General features: G+C 40.3%; 1 protein-coding gene across 5 annotated transcripts in view; it reads right to left on the reverse strand.

Moving 5' to 3' along the window:
* Positions 1–254: 254 nt before the first annotated feature.
* Positions 255–24,128, reverse strand: part of LOC128356838 (kazrin-like) — a 122,972-nt gene continuing 99,098 nt past the window's right edge. For 3 of the 5 annotated variants that reach the window (XM_053316996.1, XM_053316993.1, XM_053316997.1), the window contains 7 exons: positions 20,852–21,043; positions 8,098–8,234; positions 7,212–7,382; positions 6,710–6,799; positions 5,443–5,632; positions 4,023–4,159; positions 255–3,617 (listed from right to left, as the gene is read on the reverse strand). In XM_053316996.1, the coding sequence (XP_053172971.1) occupies positions 3,447–3,617; positions 4,023–4,159; positions 5,443–5,632; positions 6,710–6,799; positions 7,212–7,382; positions 8,098–8,234; positions 20,852–21,043 (1,088 nt within the window). In that variant the 3' untranslated portion in view covers positions 255–3,446. The remainder of the gene's footprint in view (positions 3,618–4,022; positions 4,160–5,442; positions 5,633–6,709; positions 6,800–7,211; positions 7,383–8,097; positions 8,235–20,851; positions 21,044–24,128) is intronic. The other 2 variants (XM_053316994.1, XM_053316995.1) reach the window with 2 other exon arrangements.

Below are 24,128 nucleotides of genomic sequence, written 5' to 3' on the forward strand. Positions count from 1 at the left end.
AGTAAATAAGCTTATTTCTCAAACTGTAAAACTATTCCTTTAATTGCTAAATTGATATGGTCACTGTTATTGAGATATTTGATAAATGTGAAAATCTGTAAAGTGCATCTGAAGTCTGTGCTGAAGCAATATTAATATTTCAGAGAAGAAATAGAGTTAGTAATAGAGTAATTCGGTTGGATGTAAATACACAAGAAAAAAAAAACTTGCTATCGTCCTGAAAGCACCACATCTGCCGCAGTACTCAACAGTTTTTGGATGGTTTGCATCAGAATTAAATTCAACTTGAAGAAGTGCTCATTTCTGAGGTCATTTTGTGATGTTTCTTGAGTTAGGAGGCATCTGCAAACACAGTTTGCAACCCAGCAGGTTCATTTTTAAAGCAATTGAAACTGGTGTACCTTGGTCTCACAGAGTCTGATTGATTACTTCTTGGGTCACTTCACTGTGTTGAGAGTCCAGTGGAGGTCAGACAAGAGGGGTCAGTGTTAGAAGTCAGGGGTCAAATCAAAACATAGCATTATCGAGACCATGTGCTGACATACATATGAGTTCTGTTTATTCAGACATGGCTTCCTTTCCCTCCCATCTCTTGATGATTGATTTCAGGGTAATATAAGAGAAAGAAAGACTTTCGGGTGTGAATGAGGGGTTAAATGTTTTGAAAAGAGTGGAAAGGAGGCCATTTGGAAGATTTGAGATGCAGTCCTCCCACAGATGGACTTGCAGGGCTGAGGGAAGCTAACGCATATGTTAAAAATGGCAGATCCCTCCAGCACAGAGGGACGAATCAGGATTAGAGCCGTACCACAACAAATGAACACACATACACACACAAACATTAACACAGGGAAAGAGAGGACAGCCACGTGGAAATTTAACGTTATTCATTTTATTTTAAAATAATCTTCTTTTTTTTTCTCATTTAGTTCTTTGAGCGTAATTTTGTTGCCATGCCTTTAAAAGTTTGCTACTATCCGTTTCTAAACATCTCAGGACCTCACAATAGAAGTCCTCCACTGAGGCCTACATCTTTGACTTTAAATAAAACTCTTCAATAATAATATTACTTTCATTTCTGTAATGTTATCTCATTTACAAAAAGTTAAATATTTGTGGTAAAAGAATAAAATAAAAAACAAGATACCATGGCTCAAAACATAAAATGATACAATGTTTTTCATTTGATATGTTCTTTTTTCCCCATCAGCAGAGTATCATAAAAGTTGGTTAAATGAAAAAAATAAAAAATAGCCTTGATTTTCATACATTTCATTAAATGTTTAATGAAATAAACTGGTCGAGCTGTTGTTCTTATACATACAATTTATTACATGATGACTTATCTTTGCATTACGTTAGTGATTCACCTCTGGATCCAATGTGTGCGAGTCCAAATGTACTGTAGGTAGAGCTGAGGGTTAAATGCTAATCCCCTCGCTGCTTATGTGGATGCTCTTTTGACGAGCACTGTGGTAAAACACAGCTCCAGTGTAATCTGTGACTCTATAGTGCTTCAGGTGAGACTGACAAATACCCAGTGTTAGTTTCATATCAGGGAGAGAAAAGATTTCCTGGGGGGGCTGTGCAGACTCCGGCTCAATCCAATGAAAGGATGAAAATAATCCAATGTCTGTGGCAATTCTTTTGCTTGAAGAAATGCTATTAACCTTTGGCACATAGTTAATTGCTTTTTTTGCAGCGATGGCCTGAACTCCGCATCAGAATGTTTTGGTGAGTTCACAAGGTCACGGGTGAAGGTATGCATTTGCTTCAGTTTGATTAGCCTGCTTAAATCTGAGGTCTAACCTTCAGAGTTGGCACTCGTTATTGTTATAGGAGTTCCTTTAATGTCTGCTCCTTGCTCCTACCTTTAAATGGACGTGTTTATACTCTAGAAAAATGGCCTAATTCCTGATGTTTAAAGAAGCCTTGACCATCAGACTAATATCTATATTGGAAGTACAACTGATGTTTTATACTAGCACATATGTTGTGATAATAGCTTTCTTGTTCAGTGTCACTTTTTCCCAGAATAACTTAACTGTGAAAATTATTTTAATGTATTAATAAGATTATAGCTACAAGCTACTGCAAGATCCTACACAGAGAAAATGGTACAGAGCCTCATGAATAAGTGGAAGTTCTTTCATAATTCAAAGTGTAGTGCTGCTTTGAGACTGTTGACTTAACTGACCTTTAATATTTCAAATGTCATTTTGCATAAATAGCCTTGTAGGTGCAGAATAAAGCACTCTATGTTTAGCTGGGGCTGTTAAGCTCTTAAAGTTTAACCAGAACATTTCCTGAATAATAGAGGGTCGGGGTTTCCAAATGTAATCACTTCATTTAAAATGGAGGAAATCATGAATAAACATCATGAAATCCGTAACTGACCTCTCTTTTTTTCTTTCCTTTAAACAGACAGTTTATCATCTTCTCAGCAACATACCCAGAGAAAGACATTTCTGTTTAGTAGGGTTTTGTTCACCATGCATTTGGGGACTGGGACTATGTGCATGCATGTCACACATCATTAGTCATGTACCTTCTATCTTAATAGATAGAAAACACATTTCTTACATTTCCTGTTTGGCTTCATGTTGATGTGGAACAAACTCTGCTGCATAGAAAGTTCATTCTGCATTTCGTGGTGTCTTTGCTCGTCTGAGCAAAAGATCTCAGGGTGTCTAAGCACTTTTTCTTGGCAGTTGATGGATGAGCTGTACGACCAAATTGGATGTGGATTTGAGGAGTCTGCATGTTGCCTACAGGAAACTGTTCTCATCATGGCAGTGTGGAAGGAGGGGGATGGACCAAGCAGGACAATAAACAGGGTGGAGTTCAAGTTAAAGGTAGTGAGAGGTGTGGGGCGGGTGGGGTGGGGTGGGGTGGGGTTACATGTCAAAAATAACAAAAGCATTCAGGACAAGGAGACATTTACACGCACAAAGTGCACATTAACTGTTGTTATTTACAGGTACAGCAGTCCTTCAAGTTTCCAGTTGAGTGAAAACAAAAAGTCAAAATGTAAAGAACAATTGAAAGATCCAATAACACAGCTGTTTTGGAGGGCAGATACAGTAGAACATATCCACATGGTCGCTGTGTCACACTCTATTTACAGGACTGTACATACATACAGGTGCAATTTGCCCGTTAAAGTTTACACTTCAGCAAAGCCAGATGCGCCTCCGGCTTCTGACATGGCCTCTTACCATGGACGACACACACATGCACACACTCTCACACACACACCCACACACATGAGTATGCATGCTTATGAGACTGCCCCAGGCACGCACATTTTTTTTTATATCTATACACGCTTACATCAAACACACATACCCGTCCTCTCTCACACACATACATGCTTTTCAATAAAATGCTGTCTTCTGATAATTGCCACAAAGGCTCTCCAGGTGGACTGCTCGGACATGTGTGCTTTACCAGTCTGCATCCTCCTCTATGTAATAATCAGGTGTTGCAGTACCATCAAACAAACCGGGGTCGAGGGACTTGCGCTGCTTTCCCCTGGCAAAGACACGCGACAGAGAGCCCAGCCCCATCTTCTCTTTCTTCTTCTTACGCTTCGCCTCCTCCAGATCTTCTAGGGACTGATTGAAGAAAGACAGAGAGAGAGAGAGAGGGAGAGAGAGAGAGAGAGAGAGAGCAGAAGTAGATGAAGAGATGGCAAAACGAGAGATGCAAAAGCAGAGAAGTCAGTGAAAGCGGTGCAGAGTGGGTGATAAAAGTCCAGGAAAGATAAAGATCACAGCAGACAGGGGAAGTGACACTTGACATGCTGCCAGGCATGCACTTATTCTACAACCACCACTGATTTTAACACAAAGTCAAGTCACAGCTGCAGAGTGAGTACACAACAGACTGCGTGGGGCAAACATGATTTCAGCCAGAACAATGGCGGAAAGGGAACGACAGCAGCCAGGCAGGTACAACACTGGGCAGTTACAACAAAGGAAGTGATTACTTGGGAGAGTGCAGTGGTGGGCAGCTCTTACATTGCAGAGAGAGTGAGTCCGATGGCGTGGTGAGTTGATGTCGCTTGGTGTGGATGACCGGTCTCCCTCCACCGCTGAGGCATCAGAGATGACAGAGGGCTGACGCGAGTGGCATGGGCTCACCCGCACAGCAGCCACTAAATGGGACAAGAGGGGAGGGGGGAAAGAAGAGGCTTGTTTTCTTCGGGTGTGTTTGGGCACCAAAAGTAGGCAACAGGGAGAATCAGGTTTTTCTCAATGAAGCCGCACCACCCTTAAATAAAAATATATTTAAAAAATCCCGAACCAAAAGCCTGATATTATTTGCAATCATCTGCAGTTGCTAAGCAACAGTGAAAACAGCGTCACAGAGGTTGAGGGAGAGCATGTGTGTACCAGAGAGACTGATATGTACAGTACAAGCAATTGCATAGCAATTTGGGGGATCGTGACTGTTCACACGTTTTCCCTGTTTCTGCTCTTTGTCTGCTTCTTTCTCCAGATGTTCCCAATTAGTCAGCAACCAGTTTGAATCAGTGGCTGCCCTTTGAGATGAACTTCTACTCTAAAGGCAGCAAGGCTAATTTGTGTAAAGATTTCTCTTTAGGGTGGGAAGTGCCAGTAAGTTGAGTTTGGTTTAGTTTAGTTTAATCTTTTCAGAAGTTGCATGACACGATCTAAATGCTGATCCTGAGAGGGGCAGATTATGTAACTATAATATTGCCTCCAGACCAGTTATTCCCTATTAATAATAATTCTTTAATAATATCAATCTTGCTTTTGTATTTTGCTGATCTAATGGACCTAATACTGACACTGTGTGCAGAAATTTGCAGCTGAAACACAATCTATATTGAGATGGGCCGTGATTGGCTTACTGCATTTCTGCAACACAGACAAAAAAAAAGAGTAAATTTGTGTGCTTTTTGCAAGAAAATTCTGTGTGTAAACTATGTTTGTTCAAAAGGAGTCTAAATGTCCTGTGATGTATGTAATGTATGTACAGATCAGTCAAATTAAGAACCTAGAGTCACAAATGTTGTAGAGGTGTCAAAATTATAAATAAGGGCTCAAAAAATACTGATTGACTGTCAGGTGAAAAAAGGCTGCAAAACATTTTTAGAGACAGGGTCACATTATAATATAGGTTACAGTACTTGAACATCACAGTTAAAATGTATGAATTCCAGCTGCAAACATCCTAAAAAGGTAAATATTTATGCAAGACAAAGATAAATGGAAGCTGTAGAGCCAAAAAGACACTCACTGTAACTGCTACAGAAAGCGCATATGGTCATACTGAGCAGATGTGCAGGAGTGAATGTGTATGAAGCAGTTTAACATGAGCATGCAGAAGGTAAATGATGGTCAAACCACTCTGTTTGGGTCAGTTCATGTACAGGATGAAGGCGTCGCAGTACGTGTGCTCATGTTGGCCTACCTTGTCTATCAGTGGGATGACCCGTGTGGACATAGAGTGTCTGCTGACTCTGTCTGATGGCAGCAGTCAGAGGAAGGTCAGCCTGCATCACCCACTCTTGGTTGTTGCCGTTGACAACCGTTTCCGTGGGCATAGCCAGAGAGTGACGCTTGGGTACGTCCTTGGTCAGGGTGGCTAGTGACTGTTTGGCCTTAAGAAGGTGGACAGATGGTTGGAAACAGTCAGAGAGCAACACAAGCAACAATCCTGCAGAGAAATCCTACAATTTCTTGCAGTTTCTTGGTTGTCTTTGCATGTCTTTCACAGTTATTGTTTTTATTCATGCACGATGTATGTGTGCACACATGTACATGTTGAGTGATATATCATGAATTCTCCTACAAGTCTCTGAGTGTATGTGGATATGTGAGTTCTCTACTGGCATCCTCCTGTGGTTGTTGTCTCATGAAAAATGCAGCTGTATTCATGTTTGTCTTTTGTTGTGTGAAATCTCTTGCTGCTGCTCCTGAGAGTGCTGAAAAAAACAAACTGAATATCTGGAGAAGGTGTTTGCTGTCTCCTACCATGGTGGTGCAGCTTTGGGTTGTGTAGACATGAGGAAAACAGGGCATAATGAATCTTTTTCATGAGTCTAATGAATACATGTGCTCTGTAGAAGCCTCGTCACAAAGCACAATTCACTACCTTTTATCAGGAACAACAATAGGCTGCTGGAGCCTTGGGAGATGTGTTTGTGCGTGTGTGGTTTGTGCCAGTCAAATGTTGTTTTTTTCTGCCTGTGTATGTTTTCTGCTCAGCCTTGGCATGTCAGTGTTTAACAAATTCTTCAAATCTTGTTATTATTGTGCAAATCTTATCATCAAGCCAAGTGACGGCAGGCTACAAATCAACACCAACACAATGAGCTTCATTGCAATCATCTTTACCTGCCAGCGGTCAAACGATTAGCAATCAATGTCTTTGACATGCAAAACAGAATACAATCACAACCCTTTGGAGTAATCATTAGTTGTCAGAATATTGATGTTTTTTCTCCCCCAAAAGCAATTCTTTGCTCAATTAGACCTAAACCACATTCAGATCAATCACAGCAGGAATTCCTTGGGATCACTGTTGTTAGGATCACTGGGATCAGCCGGGGTTAGTCAAAAACGTGCAGCTGAGGAGGGGCTTTCCAAGACGACAATGAGGTCACACGTAGGAGAGATTTCCAAGGAGCGGGAGGGGTCAAAAGAGGTCAAAGTCAAAACTTGGGGGCCCATCTTACCGCCATGACTCTGGGGGAGTAGTCCCTGTCCCTGTCCCCAAGCCGCTCAAACACCCGATATTCCATTCTCTGATTGACACAGTTACTCATCTGGGGGTTGGAAACATGATGGATGGCTATACTGTACATTCAAAGGCTTTCCGTGTTTAAATATATGCAAGTATACTCAAAATAATGTACACCCATTTAAACAGTAATCACACTTATGATTTATGCCTTCTTATTTGGCTTTTTCCTTGTCCTTGTCTTTAGTTTCAACATTAGTGTTGGATATGTGTCTGAGCCTAGAGAACTGCATTTTGGTTTCTTCTGACTTTTTATTGTTGTTGTCACTCTATTTTTATTATTAACAAAGACAAACTCATATATATGCCAAAGAAGGAGATACAAGTTCCCCCCCCCCTCCCCCAAAGGAACTATAGAGAACAATAAGAATAATGGAGAAATAGAAACAACTATCACATGAACTATCACACACTCCCTGTCTGTGTAGCTGTCTCACCATGGCCAGCTCAGCCTCCAGCTCCTTGATGCGGTTTTCCTTGAGGTCAAGCTGAGAGCGCAGCATCCCTGTATGCTCAGTGGCTTCCTTGGTTTGCCGCCGCAGGTCCCACTTCTCTCTTTCCAGAAGATCCTTCTCTTTAGCCAGTGCCTTCACTGCATCCTCGCTCTCCTAGTGGACACAGAGATCCTGATGGATTGGCTCATAAATCAGGCTTACCTTAGCTAGTGTAACCTTATTTTAAATGATTAAGGGAAATCATTCTGTTTCCAGAAGAAGAGGAGAGTCTAAATACATAAAAATTGTTGTATATGTAATGTCACAGATGATACATCAATGTCTATGCTTGGCAATGACATCAGTACACTGGTGACTGTTTTTGGTACAGAAGAAATATATGTTATTATAGTGGAACAGATTACCAGCAATACACATGCTTGGACATCAAATCTCAATGTTAAGAGAATCATCTGATTTGTAGTAAAGTACTTCACAGCATGGTCTCATATGCAGAAATTAGAGAATGCAACACTACACTTGAGTAGATCAGTACATGTACACTGCACATATCCATCAATTATTCCACAGCATGCACACAGTCACACATTATGTTGTAAAGACTGAAGGTTACACAAGAGGCATTTCAGATGCATTTCAGCTGTCCATTTTGTAATTCAGCAAGTACTCACTAATTTGCAAAACCAGTTCAGAACAAAACCTAATTTACGCAGTTTTATTTGTTTGGAAAGAGAATGTCTGCCTAACAGGTCTTTTTGTGCAAAGGACATTCAACAAACACAGGTGCAAAAGAAAAGATTATTTGTATGGATGTTTGGCTGCATGGACATGTGTGTGACAGTATACGGTCAGAGCACGGCTGTCATACTTTTCTGTGCTGCTCATAGTTGCGTATGAAGTCACGGAGCTGCTCCTCCCGGCTCTCCAGTGTGGCATAAAGCTGCTGCATCTGGTTCACCAGGTCTGCTTTCTCTGCCTTCAGACGCTTACGGTCTGACTTCATGGCTGTTAGGAGGGAAGAGAAAAGGAAAAGAGAGAGGGAAGTTGACAGAGAGAGAGAGAGAGAGAGAGAGAGAGAGAGAGAGAGAGAGAGAGAGAGAGAGAGAGAGAGAGAGAGAGAGAGAGAGAGAGAGAGAGAGAGAGAGCGTTAGCCTCAGAGATTTACAGTAACATCATATTTTGTGCAAAAAGTGTGTGCATGTGTGTCAGTGACAGTAGATATCTGTTTAGTGTGAAAGAGCTTAAATTCACACATAGTGGAGGAAGAGGGTTAAGCAGCTAATTAGCGTTGATTTAATTAATATTGCCATTAAAAAATTAGATGGACTGTGTTTGGGGTTTTTTCCAAAACAGCTGCACAAACACACATATTAAAAAGCAGAGATATAAATAAAAAGTAAAATTATTCTAAAGTGGACACATGTAAAACCTTGATTTGATCCGCTAACATGCTTTGAAGTTATTAAGTATTTCTCATTTGCTATGCCAACATTTTTGTTCTCTATGAGTCTGATTGTAGCAGTTTAGTCATGATTAATTATTACTAGTTATTAAACACTTCCAGATATGAGAATCCTTGAGTAAAAACATGAACTACACCTGCTGTTGTATGTCTTATGTGGCGTAGCTGCATGTTGATAAAGAACTGAATCACATGTGAACCCTTCTGTCAATCTCCTCTCTGCTGCTGGCTTCGTTAGAGGCTCCGTCTCTCTTTTCATCTATCTCTCAGTAGCACACTCTCTCTAATCCTCTGGCACCTCACCCACGCATCGTGATAAAGAAGAATATGGTTCACTGTAGTTATTCAGAGAAGCTCTAATTTTCTCAAAGACGACATCTCCTCTGCATCTGTATCTTCCTCTTCTCTTGGTTTCTCTCAATTTTCCTCCATTTTCAGGCTGTTTTTTTAGATGTCCACTTATAGCTGAGTTCCCCTCCAGCTATAATCCAAAAAAACACAATAAATCCTTTATTCGCATTTTATGTATTCACACTGTGTCCGTTCACCTTTGTCTTTTTTTACTTTGACATCAATTTCCTTACAGCACGCCGGCTCTGCCAGTTGGATATTTCGTAACATCACACAGTTCCTTGTTTTCCCCTTGATGCTTGTTATAATACAGTATGTTCACCTTTCTTTTTCTTCCCCCCTTTTTTCTCCTCTCCAAGCCAGCTGTGTGTCATTAATTAACTTATATCACAGCCTGGTTAATTGCGTGACATTCACAAGTTGTGTCTGGGGAGCACACACAGGAAAGTGGAATGGAAGTGTTGTTTTACAAGGACAGATTCACCCTCTCGTCTATTTCCTCTCCTCTGTTTCTCTCCTGTCACCCTTTCATATCTCTCCCTTTCACCCGTTCTTCAGAGGTGGAATCCTCGAGCCAAAGCGACACGCCAGCGAAAAGAAGACAAGAAACATCCCTCATTGGCCAAGAGAAACAGGAAACCTCCCAGCACCTGCCTCAGGAAGTGAAATCAAAGCCGTCTTTGAGATGAGCCAAAAACATTGCTGCTGCCTCACATCCTGCACCTGTGACCGTTTGGCAACATCCACCCTCCTGGTGTCAGACACAAGAAAGCACTCACTGTGACTTGGTAAAAGGGCCCATTCACAGCCGCAAATCATGTAAGCGCTGTTGCTTACCATAACAGTTTTTACGAACAACGTGATTCTTGCAGTTGCGTTACACTACAGAATTAAGTTGAGTTGGGGAAGCACTAGTATGTCTCCCTCTGCTGACAGCCATATTAATAAGTCTCCAAGAATTATTACCAGATGAAACAAAGTGGAACCATCTTGGAACCATACAGAGCTTAAGCTAATGTGTGTGTATATGGAGAAAAAGAAAACATAGAGAGGCTTGAATTTATATCGTTTTTTTTAATGGTGGAATCTTTTTCTTTTATTTGCTATACACCGTGTGAATATATTTTGTGTATTTTATATATTGTTGAGGTTTTCTGATTATATCTTGTTTTCCTCTGTGTAAAATGTGCATTGGTGGTTGTCTTTGTGCAAAATGATGTGTTTCTGCCTGTCAAATTCAATTACTAAAAGCAATTCCAGGCTGGGTAAGCAAAGGAAGAGCAGATCAGGGCACATGCAAAACATTCACCATCAAAAGTCCAAGCTACTGTTTCCACTGCCCGATGTTAAAAACAAAAACACCTGAATGTATTATGCTATCCTGACATGTTCTCTAAAATCTGTCTAAGTGGTTTTTAGCTCACCACATGGAGGCTCACGACCAAAGCCCTTGTGCTTTAAAGTAGTTTAATGTGAGCAATGTGCTAAAAGCCTTTGTCTGCTGGGCCATTCTATGGCAATTTGCTACCGGAGAGCTTAGACTGCCTGCACTGAGTTGACTAACTCATTGGTTACTAATCAGGACTAAACCAGAATACTGGAGACATACAGGCTGAATGGACGTTTAATGATCCTTTATGCATGTATGCATTTAAATACATACATACTGTATATATGCGTGTATACAGTATATGTATGTATGTGTATGTATTTAAATGCATACATAGAGCAAAGCTGTTTTATAAACCTGCATTAAGGTTGATTTTGTCAGATGACATCGCAACTGTAAGATAATTATTTTGTCACCCACTCCTTCACCAGGTGTTTGTTGTGATGCAGATTGGTTGTTTGGCAACAGAAAACAGGATGAAGACAAAGAGATTTAGCTGTTCCAATGTGTTTCACTGTGGGCAGGGGTCTTTAAAAAAAACAAAACAAAATGAAATAAACCTGGAGATGCTATTTGTTAAAATGTATAAGCCTTAATGTAGAGATAGTCTGGGGCTTGTTGTTAGTTGGTTAGGTGTTGGGAGTTCATGATTTGTTATTCTTATACCATGCAGGTTGCCACCCTGCATGGTAGCCCCTGCCATCAGTGTATGAATGTGTGTGAAGCGCCATTTATTAGTCTTAGTAGTAGAATATGTAGAGTAGACTAGAGTATGTTGCAGTCAATGTTCCAGTGCACTATTAAAGTCAAACTGTGCAAACTGAGCTTTGAGTTTGCAATGCACTGAGCATGTATGGACAGCAGATGAGTGGATGAGACTGCAGGATAGGGATAGGGTTAGCAATCTCTTAGATGTTTTTGATCTTTTTTTGTTCCTGCTGTGAAAACATGTCACTACAGGATTTGTTTTCTAAGTGACATGAATTCAAGCTGACCACAGCTGCTGCTGTTTTTGAACAAACAACAAACTTTTTCTTTTACAGCTACCTGTTAAGAGTCACTTCAAAACACAACATGAATATATCATTACCAGGCCAAATGCTCTGTGGGTAATTCTAGGGATAAGAAACTGTCAAATGTGTCTCAGAGCCAGGAAAAGGTTTTTGAAGATCCTTGATAGTGAAGAAACAAAACCAACCTCTCCATCTTATTCACTGCGGTTTCTATCACTGTGGTGCACATTTCACATTCCACTCACAGCTTGTCTCCGGTTAAATAACAACCCTCATTATCTGATGTGCCCCATCTATTATGGTACAAATATAACAAGATCCAGCCATGATGTTAGCAACATAACATTTCCTGCCTTTTATATTTTCTACTCAAGTTTTCCCTTTGCTCTCTACCTGAAGAGGATTTCTACATGGATAAATAAATGACAGGAGAGCATGCCAACAATGTAATAATGGGATCTTTGGGGAATTAATGTTCGCAGCATATGCAGTGTTTATGCATTTCAATGAATTCAAAATTGTGTTGTAGCTAAGATTTTCTATGCAAGTTCACTTCACCTGCCGTGATTAACAACAGCATCACAAAAACGAAACCACTTATCGGCACAGCCCTCAGAAAATGATGTTCTTCACATTAATGAATGAAAACACTCCACATTGACTCCACTCCATATAAATTCAGTCCAAAAGAGAAGGGACAGGCTTATAGTCGGCTCTTAACATAATTATTTGGGAAGCGAACAAAAGAGACATCGGCTCATTGGAGGGAGTCCATTGTTCACGGTTTGGGATTTTAAATCTGCCAGCTGAATAATGAAGTACGAGTCTCAGAGCTCCGCAGTGTGCTCACCTCCTTGCTTCCTCAGTAAAAACAAACTCATGGGTTGTAAGAGGATGATATCTGCATTGGTGATATCTGAAACCGTGGAGCAGATAATGTTACTACTGTATAAGACCTCTTTGAAGTCACAGCAATATTCAAACATGTTAATTAAAGTTAATGAATGCATTAACAGACCTCAGCTATGACATTTGACTCTTGTTATAGGTTCATGCACAACCTATAAGCCTCCATTAAAAATAGATCAAACACTGCTCACTAACAGGTGATCTAGAGGAGTGTGTGTGTGTGTGTGTGTGTGTGCCTGTGTTGTGTGCACAGCAGCTATTTAATCAGCAGCACTGACACATCAGGGAATCAAGGGGAGAATCATACTTTGATCCCATGACAGCACCTCATTACTCACTTCTCTGTCTTCACTGGATCCTTAAACAAAAAGATACCAGCTCTGTAATCTTCACAAAGGTTGTACCTAATTGTTCAGGTGCACACTAAGTAACACCACTGTCACAGGTGGAGGCAAAAAGGAGGACAGCTGCTACCAAGACCTGTTCATCGAATCAAGGATTGGTGGATGGCCGACGTACCCTTGATTACCACTAGGGGCCACTGTGATCCAAACACGTGTTTTCACTGGAGACCATCCAGTTTGAATAGATTGAGGTGCAAATTGAATAGCAAAACCGTCCTCATTACCTTTTATGATGAAGCGCCTTCCAGCATTGAGGAAATAAAATCGCAGTGGATTTTTGAAAACACACTGGCCCAAAGCGCTTCTCCCTAGTTTCCAAAACTTAATTGAAGTCTTTTATTCAAAAGAAGTCCTTATTTGTTTAAAAATAAATGTCACCACTAAAAACAAATGTAATTAGTATAATGTTATCAGGTTAAGTGGCCTGATGAGATTTAGAGGCACTGAGTGTGTGTGCGTCTGTATGTGTGCAGTGGTGTTTAAAACAGCTAGTGAGGGAAGAGGCCTTGTAGTCAAGGACAGAGTACGGTGTAGCGTGAAATGACACTAAACAGAGCAGCCAGACTGTGCTTTGATGATACATAGCTGTCTGCTGCTTTCATTTGAGCTCTGGATTGACTAGGAGTCCCTCAGTGATAGTAATTAGCTAAAGTGGAAATAGCTAATTAAAAACAGTAGAGAGAGCCAGCTATGAAAAATAATTAAACACAACCTTGATGATGAGAAAGTCCAAATAAAAGTTGGGCAAAGTTATAAACACCTTTCAAAAACAGTTCAACTGCCATAACCAAACTGTGGTTTCTATTCTTATTGTAATTTGGAGATCGCTAAGACAGTTTCAGTTTATTGTTATTTGTGTACTGGGCTGGGGGATGAAATCACTCTATACAGCAGCTCTTGGGTTGGCTTGAGTGCCCGTAGGCATCACAACAAAACCTGCAATTGTAAGAGGTTGGCAATTACCCACGATTACAATTATAGTGCTCATGGGCCAATGTCTGGCACACAGCGGGAGTGAACTCAGGCCTTAGTGTGGGCATCTCGCCAAACAAAAGGGGGAGGGGAGTTAGAGGAAGACACAGAGAGGAAGAAAATGAAAATAACTGGAGAGATAACAGACTGAAAAGTAGTGTTCCTCTCTGCATTCTTCATTTTCAGAAAATCTGCATGTAATTTTGCCGCAAACCATTATGAACTGAGGTAGTAGGAGTAGCAACACTGTCTGTGAACCATTCCCAAAGTAAACAGGTATTATCTCAAGTGGCAAGAGAGAGCAAAGGAAGGGATGATGCATTTCTTTCACACTACTTCATCACTCCAGCCTTGTGCTTATTCAAGCGAAGCAGAACCACAGGATAATAAATAAAGAAAAAACAAAACACACAAGGCCACTCTGCTTCACAATAATTGTTGGTACCACTTCAATAAAACCCCCCAGGGCACTCGAGTTGTCCAAACATTGCTCTCATTCTTCTGGGAAAACACTTTGCCGGAGCATCTGGTGGGATGTTCACAATATGCCAGCCTTGTGAGAACTGGGGGGAAATCAAATAACAGTCAACATCTCGCCTCCAATCAATTGGCAGCATACGGAAATTGCTGTACTTAATGAGGTATTCTCAGGAACATTTGGCCTATGTTGTTTTTTTTTGCATCAGAAGTCAAGTATTTCCAGCTCCAACAAATAATGGGTTTTGTTTTGTTTTTTGTAAAAACCCTTCCAACAAAAGTAACAAGGCAAAGGATGTAGAAGATTACAGGAATAAATAAATATACCTCTCCACATCACCATGTATCTTTCTTTGAGTGTAAACAAGACTTAGACTGATGAGGTCCTGTGAACCAGCTCATCAACAGATAGGGGGACACAATTTACAAGTGGGCACCCACTCCGAAAGTCAAACATCAAGTTTCAAAGACCTTACAATCCAACCTGAAGATCCAACCCTGAATGTACTCAATATAATCATGATACCAAAATGTTATTAGATTTCTGGCAAAACACAGTAATTCTTTTCATTTTCATGGGGAGAATGCCCTGTAGTAGATTAGCGATGGAACTATTGAAAAATACAAATTCTCTTCAATTTGTGCAAGACATGAAAACTAAACAGAAATGTCATTAAAGAACAAATGTTCCCAACACATAAAACAAATGTATTAAACTCATGAATCAAGCTGCATCCAACAGTTTTTGTAATTTTCCGAAAAAGACAATTTGACAATGTTTACCATGTCATACAGCAATTAGCCAGGTTTATGTGATACTCCCTACTGTACAATGAAAATGAAGATTTCTATCTAGTTAGTAATTCTTCATTTTTGTTCTTTTTTTTTGCTTCCTCACCTTCATCCTGAATGTCTTTATATGCTTATTTTCTCTTAATTTAGACACCCTGTGAACCAGCCTGTGAAAGCCAATTAAGACATTAATATAAACAAAATATACTTGACTTGTCTTGACTTTAATGGTGTAAGAATATTCATGGAATCACAAGTTTTGATGTGCTAGCTTTCCTCATCAAAATAAATCCACACATTGCAATTATCGCCAGCGACTCAGCCACCGGGGATGTTCAAGCCAGTGCATTTTTAGTGTCGATTCCAAGTCTGGATAAATGGGGAGGGCTGTGTCACAATGTAAAACCAATGCCAAATCAAATTATAAATCAGATCTCCATACAGGATCTGTTGAGGCCTGGGTTACCAATGGCTGCCACTGGCACAATTGACCAGCAGGGTGCCAGTTGAAATTATGTTACTGTTGGTTGAAGGAAAAGGCATGCCAGGAGACAGCGGGAGAGGAAGAAGGGTGGGAGAGTGGAGGTGAGGTGGGTTCAAACTGTTCTACCGTGCTGAGAATGGGAGGAGGAATGGAGTAGAGGTAATCCTGAAGGAAGAATACCTCAAGAGTGTGTTGGAAATGAAGAGAGAGTCTGACAGAGTGATGAGTATGAAGCTGGAAGTTAAAGGTGTGATGATAATTATTGTCAGTGCCCCACAGAAAGGTTATTTGTGTGTCACCTGGACAGAGGAAGGAAGACAAGGATATTTGGTGGTGAAATGAGGAAGTACAGTAGGGTATATGGAGGAAGAGGTTGGCAAAAAATTGGAACAGCAAGAGAGACAAAGAGTACAAAGAAATGCAGTGTAAGGAAAAGGCATATAGCAAATCGTATGAGAGGTTGGGCACTAAAGAAGGAGAAAAGGACTTGCACTGATTGGCTAGACAGAGGGACCAAACTGGGAAGGAAGTGCAGCAGGTTAGGGTGAAGAAAGATAGAGATAGACATTTGCTGACTAGCGAGGAGAGTGTGTTCAGGAGGTGGAAGAGGCTGATAAATGAAGAAAATGGGAAAGAGAGAGAGAGAGGGTTGGATGATGTGGAGATAGTAAATCAGGAAGGGCAGTAGATTAGCAAGAAGGAAGTGAAGACAGCTATGAGGAAGATGAAGAGTGGAAAGGAGGCTGGTTTAAGCGACGTGAAGACATAGAGATGTTTAGTAGAGCTGGCAGAGGAGTTTTTAACCAGATTGTTTGACACAATCTTGGAAAGTGAGATGATGCCTGAGGAGTGGAGAAGAAGATTACTGGTATAGATTTTCAAGAATGAAGGTGATGTGCAGAGCTGTGGTAAATACAGTGGTGTAAAGTTGATCAGCCACAGCATGAAGTTATGAGAAAGAGTAGTGGAAGCTAGGTTAAGAGGAGAGGTGATGAGCAACACTATGGCTTCATGCCAGGAAAGAACACTACAGAAATGATGTTTGCTTTGAAAATGCTGATAAAGGATGGGTTCACAGTGGAGATGGGAATATATTTCCTCTTCCACTGTGAACCCATCCTTTATGTTGTGAGTCTTTTCATGTTTGCAATGGGTATGGACAGGTTGACAGACCAGATCTGGCCAGAGTCTCCATGGACTGTGTGATGTTGGTGGATGACATTGTGATGTGTATTTAGAGTAGGGAGCAAGTTGAGGAGAGTCTAGAGAAGTGGAGGTATGCACTGGAAAGAAGAGGAATGAAAATCAGGTGGAGCAATGTGGAAGATATGTGCATGAATGGGAGGGAGGACGGTGGAATGGTGAGGATGCCAGGAGTAGAGGTGGTGAAGGTGGATGAGTTTATATACTTGGGGTCAAGTGTTCTGAGTAGCATGGAGGAGAGGTGAAGAAGAGAGTAGAGAGGCAAAGGTGGAACAGTTGAAGATGCTAAGATTTACATAGAAGGTGATGAAGATGGACAGAATAAGGAATGAGTATATTAGAGGGATGGCTCAGGTTGGACGGTTCGGAGACAAAGCAAGACAGGCAAAATTAAGATATTTTGGACATGTGCACAGGAGAGATACTAGTTATAATACGAGAAAGATACTGAAGATGGAGCCGCCAGGCAAGAGGAAAAGAGGAGGGCCAGAGAGGTTTATGGGTACATTGAGGGAAGCCATGCATGTGGTTGGCGCAACAGACAAAGATGCAGGGGACAGAAAGAGATGGAAACAGATGATTCATTGTGGCGACCCCTAACAGGAAGAAGGCCAAAAGAAGAAGAAGACGACAATTATCGCCAGTACTGCCCAGTACCACATACAGCAAGTATCTGCAGCACAGATGCATTTGATTTGGTGGAAGCAGCTGGAAAAGCAATATAAACAAAAAAATTGGATGACAGATGTGTTTCCATATTTGCTTAGAAACAGCTGAAAACATTGCTGGGAGTAAAGCCAAAATTCACTGACTGCTACCCACCACAAACAGTATGAAAGCAAAAAGCTAGCTAATACGGTTACTGGCCTTTCATTGCTTAGTCTTAAAAATACTGTGAGCAAGCCACAGTCACAGTGTATAAAGATGGAGGGTGACAACCAAGGACTACAAAGGGGCTGGAAAGAAGCTACAGCTGTACAAGCCAGACCATGCAGAAAACAACAATAAAACATATAAATAATTCAGAAATCTTGCTGATCACCACTGAATGTAAATGCATTGCTTATATTTTTTCAGGTCACTCTCGGGTCACTCTTTGCCCAGAAGCAATACTTGAACATCAACTTCTGCTCTATTCCTCATATAAAACAGCTTTAGGAAAGAAGGAAACAACAATAACAATAAAAAAGGTCCTCTCACTCAAGTTCATGGTTGATTCAATTTGCCTCTCTGAACCCACTCCAATAGAACCAAACTTAAACATAACAACAGCCAACTTCCTTCCTCCCACATACCCCATCTTAATTGCAGACCGTATTCACCCTGCTTAACATTTCTGGACCTTGTAAGCCAACTAAATTCCCTTTTTATAAGGCTTTCATTAGCTGCTGATTACTGTCAGTGCCTGTTGGAGTTGGTAGGCTTTGGCTTTCATTAACAGGCCTGAGTCATACAAATGACTGTATGAGCCTGTGTGCAGTCTGCTTAGACAGCCAAGTATCCAGCCCAAGCAGAGATAAGTGTTTATTTGATGTGTGCTCTATTCTACTCGGCTCTGGCGCATTTTGTTTTTGTTCAGTTCTTCCAAAAAGCGTAGGCTGAAAGTGTCAAGTGAAATGTCGCACCAACAAAATCCCCTGACAGCATGTCATACGTTTGTCTGATATCAAATGGTGGTTTTGTGCTCTGACTCATTCTATTGGAGATAATTCTTTGAAAAGAACAATTCACTGCCATGCTGATGACATCTCTGCTCGATACCCTGCAATCCACCATGCATTGCCTGGTAGAACATGTTCCCTACTTTACCCTGTGCATAGTTTCTATGAATGCTATATCTTATTGTATTTCCATTTCACACACACTCAACCATGTAAGATATTGAGCAACAAATACTGTTTGTTGGTCATTAACAGAGAGGAAATCTGCTCTATAAAATGGTATTTCATCATGGCCATATTCAGTTTCATGTTCACTTGCTGTGCTTGAACAGATCCTGTGTACAGCACAGACATGACAGATTCATAGGGATGTTTTCAAATGTTTTGAGGCAAGTCCAGGTCAAACCGCAAGTAATTGGAGATAAGTCCAAGTAAACTCTTAAGCCTTCAGGAGCAGGGCAAAGTTAAAAGGCTACTCCAGTGATTTAGTACTGCATTTTTACAGAATTGAAGGACTTGTGAGAGACAGAATGGTAAAAATCGAAGCAACAGAGCGTGACTTTCAGTCATTATTATGACTCATGGTACAAAACACATCCATAATGCAATTTAATCATGTCTCTTGCTTCAGTCCTGTCTGGTATGTGACCATCGTTTTCAAACTTGAGGCTCCCAGTTTGTAATGCAGGCTGGTCATTAAATTTTGGAGTTTCCACAAGAGAAAGCTGTTTCCTCAAGTGGGGCATTTATATTTCTTCTATAGATGTATGAGTGAAAAGATGAGGAGGAAGCACACTGATGATAGTGGCTTCCATATGAGAGATGCAGATTTTTTTTTTTTAATAATTATGTTTTCTTTCCAGATTTTTCTCTTTTTTTAACTCTAAATTTATATTTGGGTTGAGCCCTCTTGTTTCTGTGTTTTGGTAGGGTGGGTCTCTTAATGATGAGCATTAAAATGGCAACATTTTAACATTGCCATAATAATTAAATATTCAATGCATGTGGCCATGCATGTCTGTCACTGTCTTTATTTTATTTTTTATTAAAACATGAGACTTGAATGTTATTGAATTAAATTCTCAAGTAAACTCTTGAAGGGGTCAAGTCTCAAAGAGATTTTTTTTTAAAGTGGAGAGTTTAATTTACTTACAAAACTGTAATAATACAATGAAAGCTTGAGGTGAAGCGCGAGTTTATTTTAATCCCACTTCACCTTGACTCTTTCTAAAACTGAGAATCCTGCTTTGTTATGATGGTATTACAGAGCTTCAGCAGTACATTGTGCTTTATGTACAGCAGGGTATGTAGGTGGTACAGAGTGGGAGTGGAGTGGAGTGACTATTCCTGCAGCATGTAGAGGCTTTTTTGAAAAGTCAAAGCATCAATGCCCTCCTCTCTCACCCAAGATACCGCTCCACCCCTCAAGCGTAACACATACTAATGGCCTGTAATGCAGCTAATGGACAGCATTTACCAAATTGTTACAGACACTCATGTTTACATTATGGTAATGAGGAAAAAAAAGAAACGCTGGTTAAAAACCCTGTGGAGAAAAACAACAAAGCAGGTTTTCTCTCAGCATGAGTGGGGAGGGTCAGACAGAAAACCTGAATCAGCTAACAGCTGAATGACTACAGAGTGCTTTGAGCAAGAAGTGGGAACTGCTGCCACTTCACTCAGCAAACTCACTCATTCTTTGCATTCTTACAATTTGCACATTTTTGACTTTTTTTTTTTTTTTTTTTTTGCTCCTGTCTGTACAGATGTATTGTGCATGCCATTGTTACTGAGAGTTCCTTAGAAGTGCTGTTTTATTCTGTTTTTACGGTTAAGTGTCAATTTGCCACCAGGTCGGGGACCACAGATCAAAACAACTCTCTCGGTTAACCAGGGGTGATTCTAGGATCATCAGACCTTTAAGGGGGCTCGGCTCCTACTGAGAATTCGACATACAATGCCCTGCAAGTGTTCAAACTCCTTACTAAATTACTCATTTCACTGAATAATGTAAATTACAACAAGAAATATTCATACATAGTAGAGTGTTCCACTTAGCCCCTGCCGCTAACTATGGCTCTTCATTTATCTTTCTGTTTCTGATAGACAAACACTGTCCCCATATATAGGGAAACAAACAGAAGCCTAACTTTTTTCTGATAACAGCATGTTAAAATTCACAGGACCATTTACTTTGGTCAGAAATAATTCTTTTTTTTTTGTTGTTTTTGACAGTTGAAAGTAAAGAAAACACATGTTAAGAGAGGGAGATAGAGGGAGTATAAAATGCAACAAATACAACAGGAATCAAAAGTTTCAGTGTCTTAGACCATTATGTATTTCCATTCAATATTCAGAAAAAATTTAAAATGACTGTTAATATAAACCAATAATCTGAGGGACAACATGTCTTTGAGAATACAGTCTCTTGTCCTCCCTTCTAATAATGATGTTAGTGTTTTAAATAGCACACACAGCTTCTTGTTTCCTGGTGAGGTCCTTACCTTGCAGGGCCTCCTTGGCTCGGTCTAGCTCCTGCTCCTTCTGGGCCAGCTGCACACGGAGCTCGGTGGCGGAGAGCACGTCGGCCGAGCAGCCTCCCTGGGTCTCCTCCAGGTCCTTACTCAACATGTCCTTCATCTGCCGCAGCAGGTGCACCTCCTCCTGGAGCTGGGCCACCTCTTCACGCAGCAGGACTACAAAACACAGAAGAAGAGAGTTTTAGCATGCTGATACCAAAACATTGCTGCATGTATTGTTGAAATGTGGTTTTGACTTTGCCAAACAGTCTTCACAGTGAATCTCTGAATTTTTAAGCTCCAGTAAAAATGTAATTCCAGTAGATAGAGTAGGGTCATATGCACACTAGAATTCAATCTCATAGAGGTGCATTAGCTTTGAACAGTCACACAAGTGCAGAAAGGGTTATGTCTGAAATGCAAAATCGATTTAACTTCACCACAGGAGGTTATGGTTTCATTTCTAATTGAGATAACTGCAGAGCCAAATTACTGTCGGTATAAAGCATCACAGGGGTAGGTGGGGTCCAGTTGATGAGTAGGGACAAGACACTGATATTATAATGAAATTTGTCTTTGAAGCTGCCGGTTGAAGCTGGTCTGTGTTGGAAGAAATTATGAGAAAAGGAGAGAGGTGTATCCGTTTAATATGCAGTGGCTGGTGGTTTAGAGAGCTCCTCCCTGGCGTTGTTACAAAGAAGCAGAAGAAGAAGAAGAGGCAAACAATAAAATGAAAACAGCGGCAGAGAGAAATCAATTTTTCTTGCAATTTGACTCACTGAGAATTTCTCAAAGTGCTTTCAAAGTCTCCGCTGCAGCAGAGAGGACTTCACTCGCTTTTAAAACAAGCACAACAGACAAATGTCACACTTAAATTTCTCCCATCAAACCTCCAAAAAGAAATATTTAATCTAAGAATATGTCTTTTTTTGTAGTGTATGTGCTTGTCTAGGTGGAGCATATGGAAAGTGATTTATATAAGGATGAGTAGAGTCATTCTGCTCAATTTCATACATCCGCAGGGCAGAGGGGAGCTCAGCCCCATCTCGCATGGCTTCACTATCAACCGCCTTGCATAAATCACGCTTTACACTCATATATCCCAGCTGCAATATTACTGTCTAAAAGAATAAAATAAAATCAGAGATGAATGGGGCAACTGAGAATACGAAACTAAATACAGAGGATGGAAACAGACAAATTAAAGACAGAATACAGATCGCACTGCAACTTTTTAATTAAGGGTAGGATGATTATTTAGAAGTATAATAATGTATAGTGAGGCTCAACAAACAGCTAGAAGCAATATAGCCAATTCAGCAAAACAACAAATGCTTTGAATTCTGTAGAACATCAGATGAAATAATCTTTTAACAGGTTTGTCCATTTTGCCCACTTAATGCATTGTCTTTTACCATTATTGCACCATAAGATCATTGAGATTGCAAAATCTATATGTGATCATTTAGAAACACTGAGCAAATTTTAATTTCCACCAAACAATGTTTGGCTTTTACAGTCTTATATTCTCTTCTTCAAGTTAGCAAAAATGAGGCTTCAAAATCAGAGAGGATGGCAGACTAAGAATGTCTTTGCAGAAAGGATTTGCTCCAAATTGACTATACTGCCACTGTAAATGTTTTTACTGTCCTCATATTATATTTTAATTACTAATTTGCCCACAATTAGGATTTCTGGTCACTTTTTTAGTGTTTAATATAAAAACATCTCAATTACAATGACAACGTTTCATCTTTATGTCTTCAACTGGTAATGCCTGATTCCTGAACATTGTAATTGTACCCAATAAATATCCTTATTGGGAGCATGTATTCAGTATGTGTGTGTCTTTTTGTTCTTGATATGTTTTTGCCTTAAGCCTACACACCTGATAAGGTTTTGGGTTGTGCATATACTGCTAGAATTCAGACACCTTATAATATACTGTAATCCAGCCAATGACACCTACACCACACATATAAAGGCCTAAAATATTGCTGTATTGTTGAAGCAATGCCTGAATGTCTAGATGAACATGGTACGCGTTAAGTATTTTTGACAGATGGTACATTAATTCGTGTTTTTCTGTCCATTTCCTGTAGATCTATAAACATTTACAGCATTTGATGTCACAACAGTGACACACTCATTGTTGTTGAATGACACCTGTGTGAATGACACATGTATCTTTAATCCTGCAGTTTGGCCTTGACACCAACAGTTTATTCTTCACTCCTTCACAGCAGACCTGGTGCTATAATCCCATTTTCCTCTTCTGCACTCACAGTTGTCCCTGACTCAATATATAAAGACACTAGAGATGGTTCAACACTGCAACAAACAGTGACCACAAGCTGAAGGATATTTGGTGTATGCAGACTTTTAGCACCAAATGGATGACTAAAGCTCTCCCCTTCCACCTCCTGAAACCAAAATGAACCTTTAAGACCAGTTCACTGCTTGTACAGCGTGTACCTGCTTCCTGGTCTTTCTGAGTCCTTTAATTTATGTTCACTGATTAAATGTGGCTGTGGATAAAGGCTTCCTGCTAAATAACGAAAATGAAATGTAAAAGGGGTTATTAGGAGAGGGGTCGAGAGAAAAGCGCCAGTGAGTGGAGTGTCATTACACAGAGGTATACTTAATGGACCCGATAATAGAAGCACATTTTACAGAGCAACTCAAGCATACTGGCAAACCAACGAGCAAGCCTGTTCTAGAAACAACCATCTGCACAATACTGTTCAGTGGTGTTTAAAAGTCCTATAACAGCCAGACCTGATTTCATTACTTATTACGTTTGCATGTATTGATTGTGCAAAAGGCAGCAAAACACAAAATCATAAATAAGGACCAAGGACCTTGGAGATATGGGTTTCATCTCTTGTTGATCCACAAATACTGGCTATGTTAGACTCACACCTTTACAGAATAAAGTTGCATCTTGTGTCTGTGTTTAGTCATAGATGAAAGATGTTTAACATTGTGTACTCAGAGTCAATGGCACAAAGCTTTGAATACAAAATATGGACGCATACGTGAAATACCACTTTAGTGTATGGTCATTGTAGGAATTTTCTTTAGTGATTTAAAATGTAAGCTTATCCACAGCTTTATGTCCACCACAACTTTACCATAAAACCAGTTTAGACATGATCAGATTGAGACTGATGACTATAGCCAGAGAGATAATGAACCCAAATGAAAATAGATTTCAGTGCTGCAACACAGGAAACTCCACTTGTTAATGGAAACTGGTAAG

This window comes from Scomber japonicus, chromosome 4 (genome assembly GCF_027409825.1).
Source record: "Scomber japonicus isolate fScoJap1 chromosome 4, fScoJap1.pri, whole genome shotgun sequence".
Taxonomy (NCBI): Eukaryota; Metazoa; Chordata; class Actinopteri; order Scombriformes; family Scombridae; genus Scomber; species Scomber japonicus.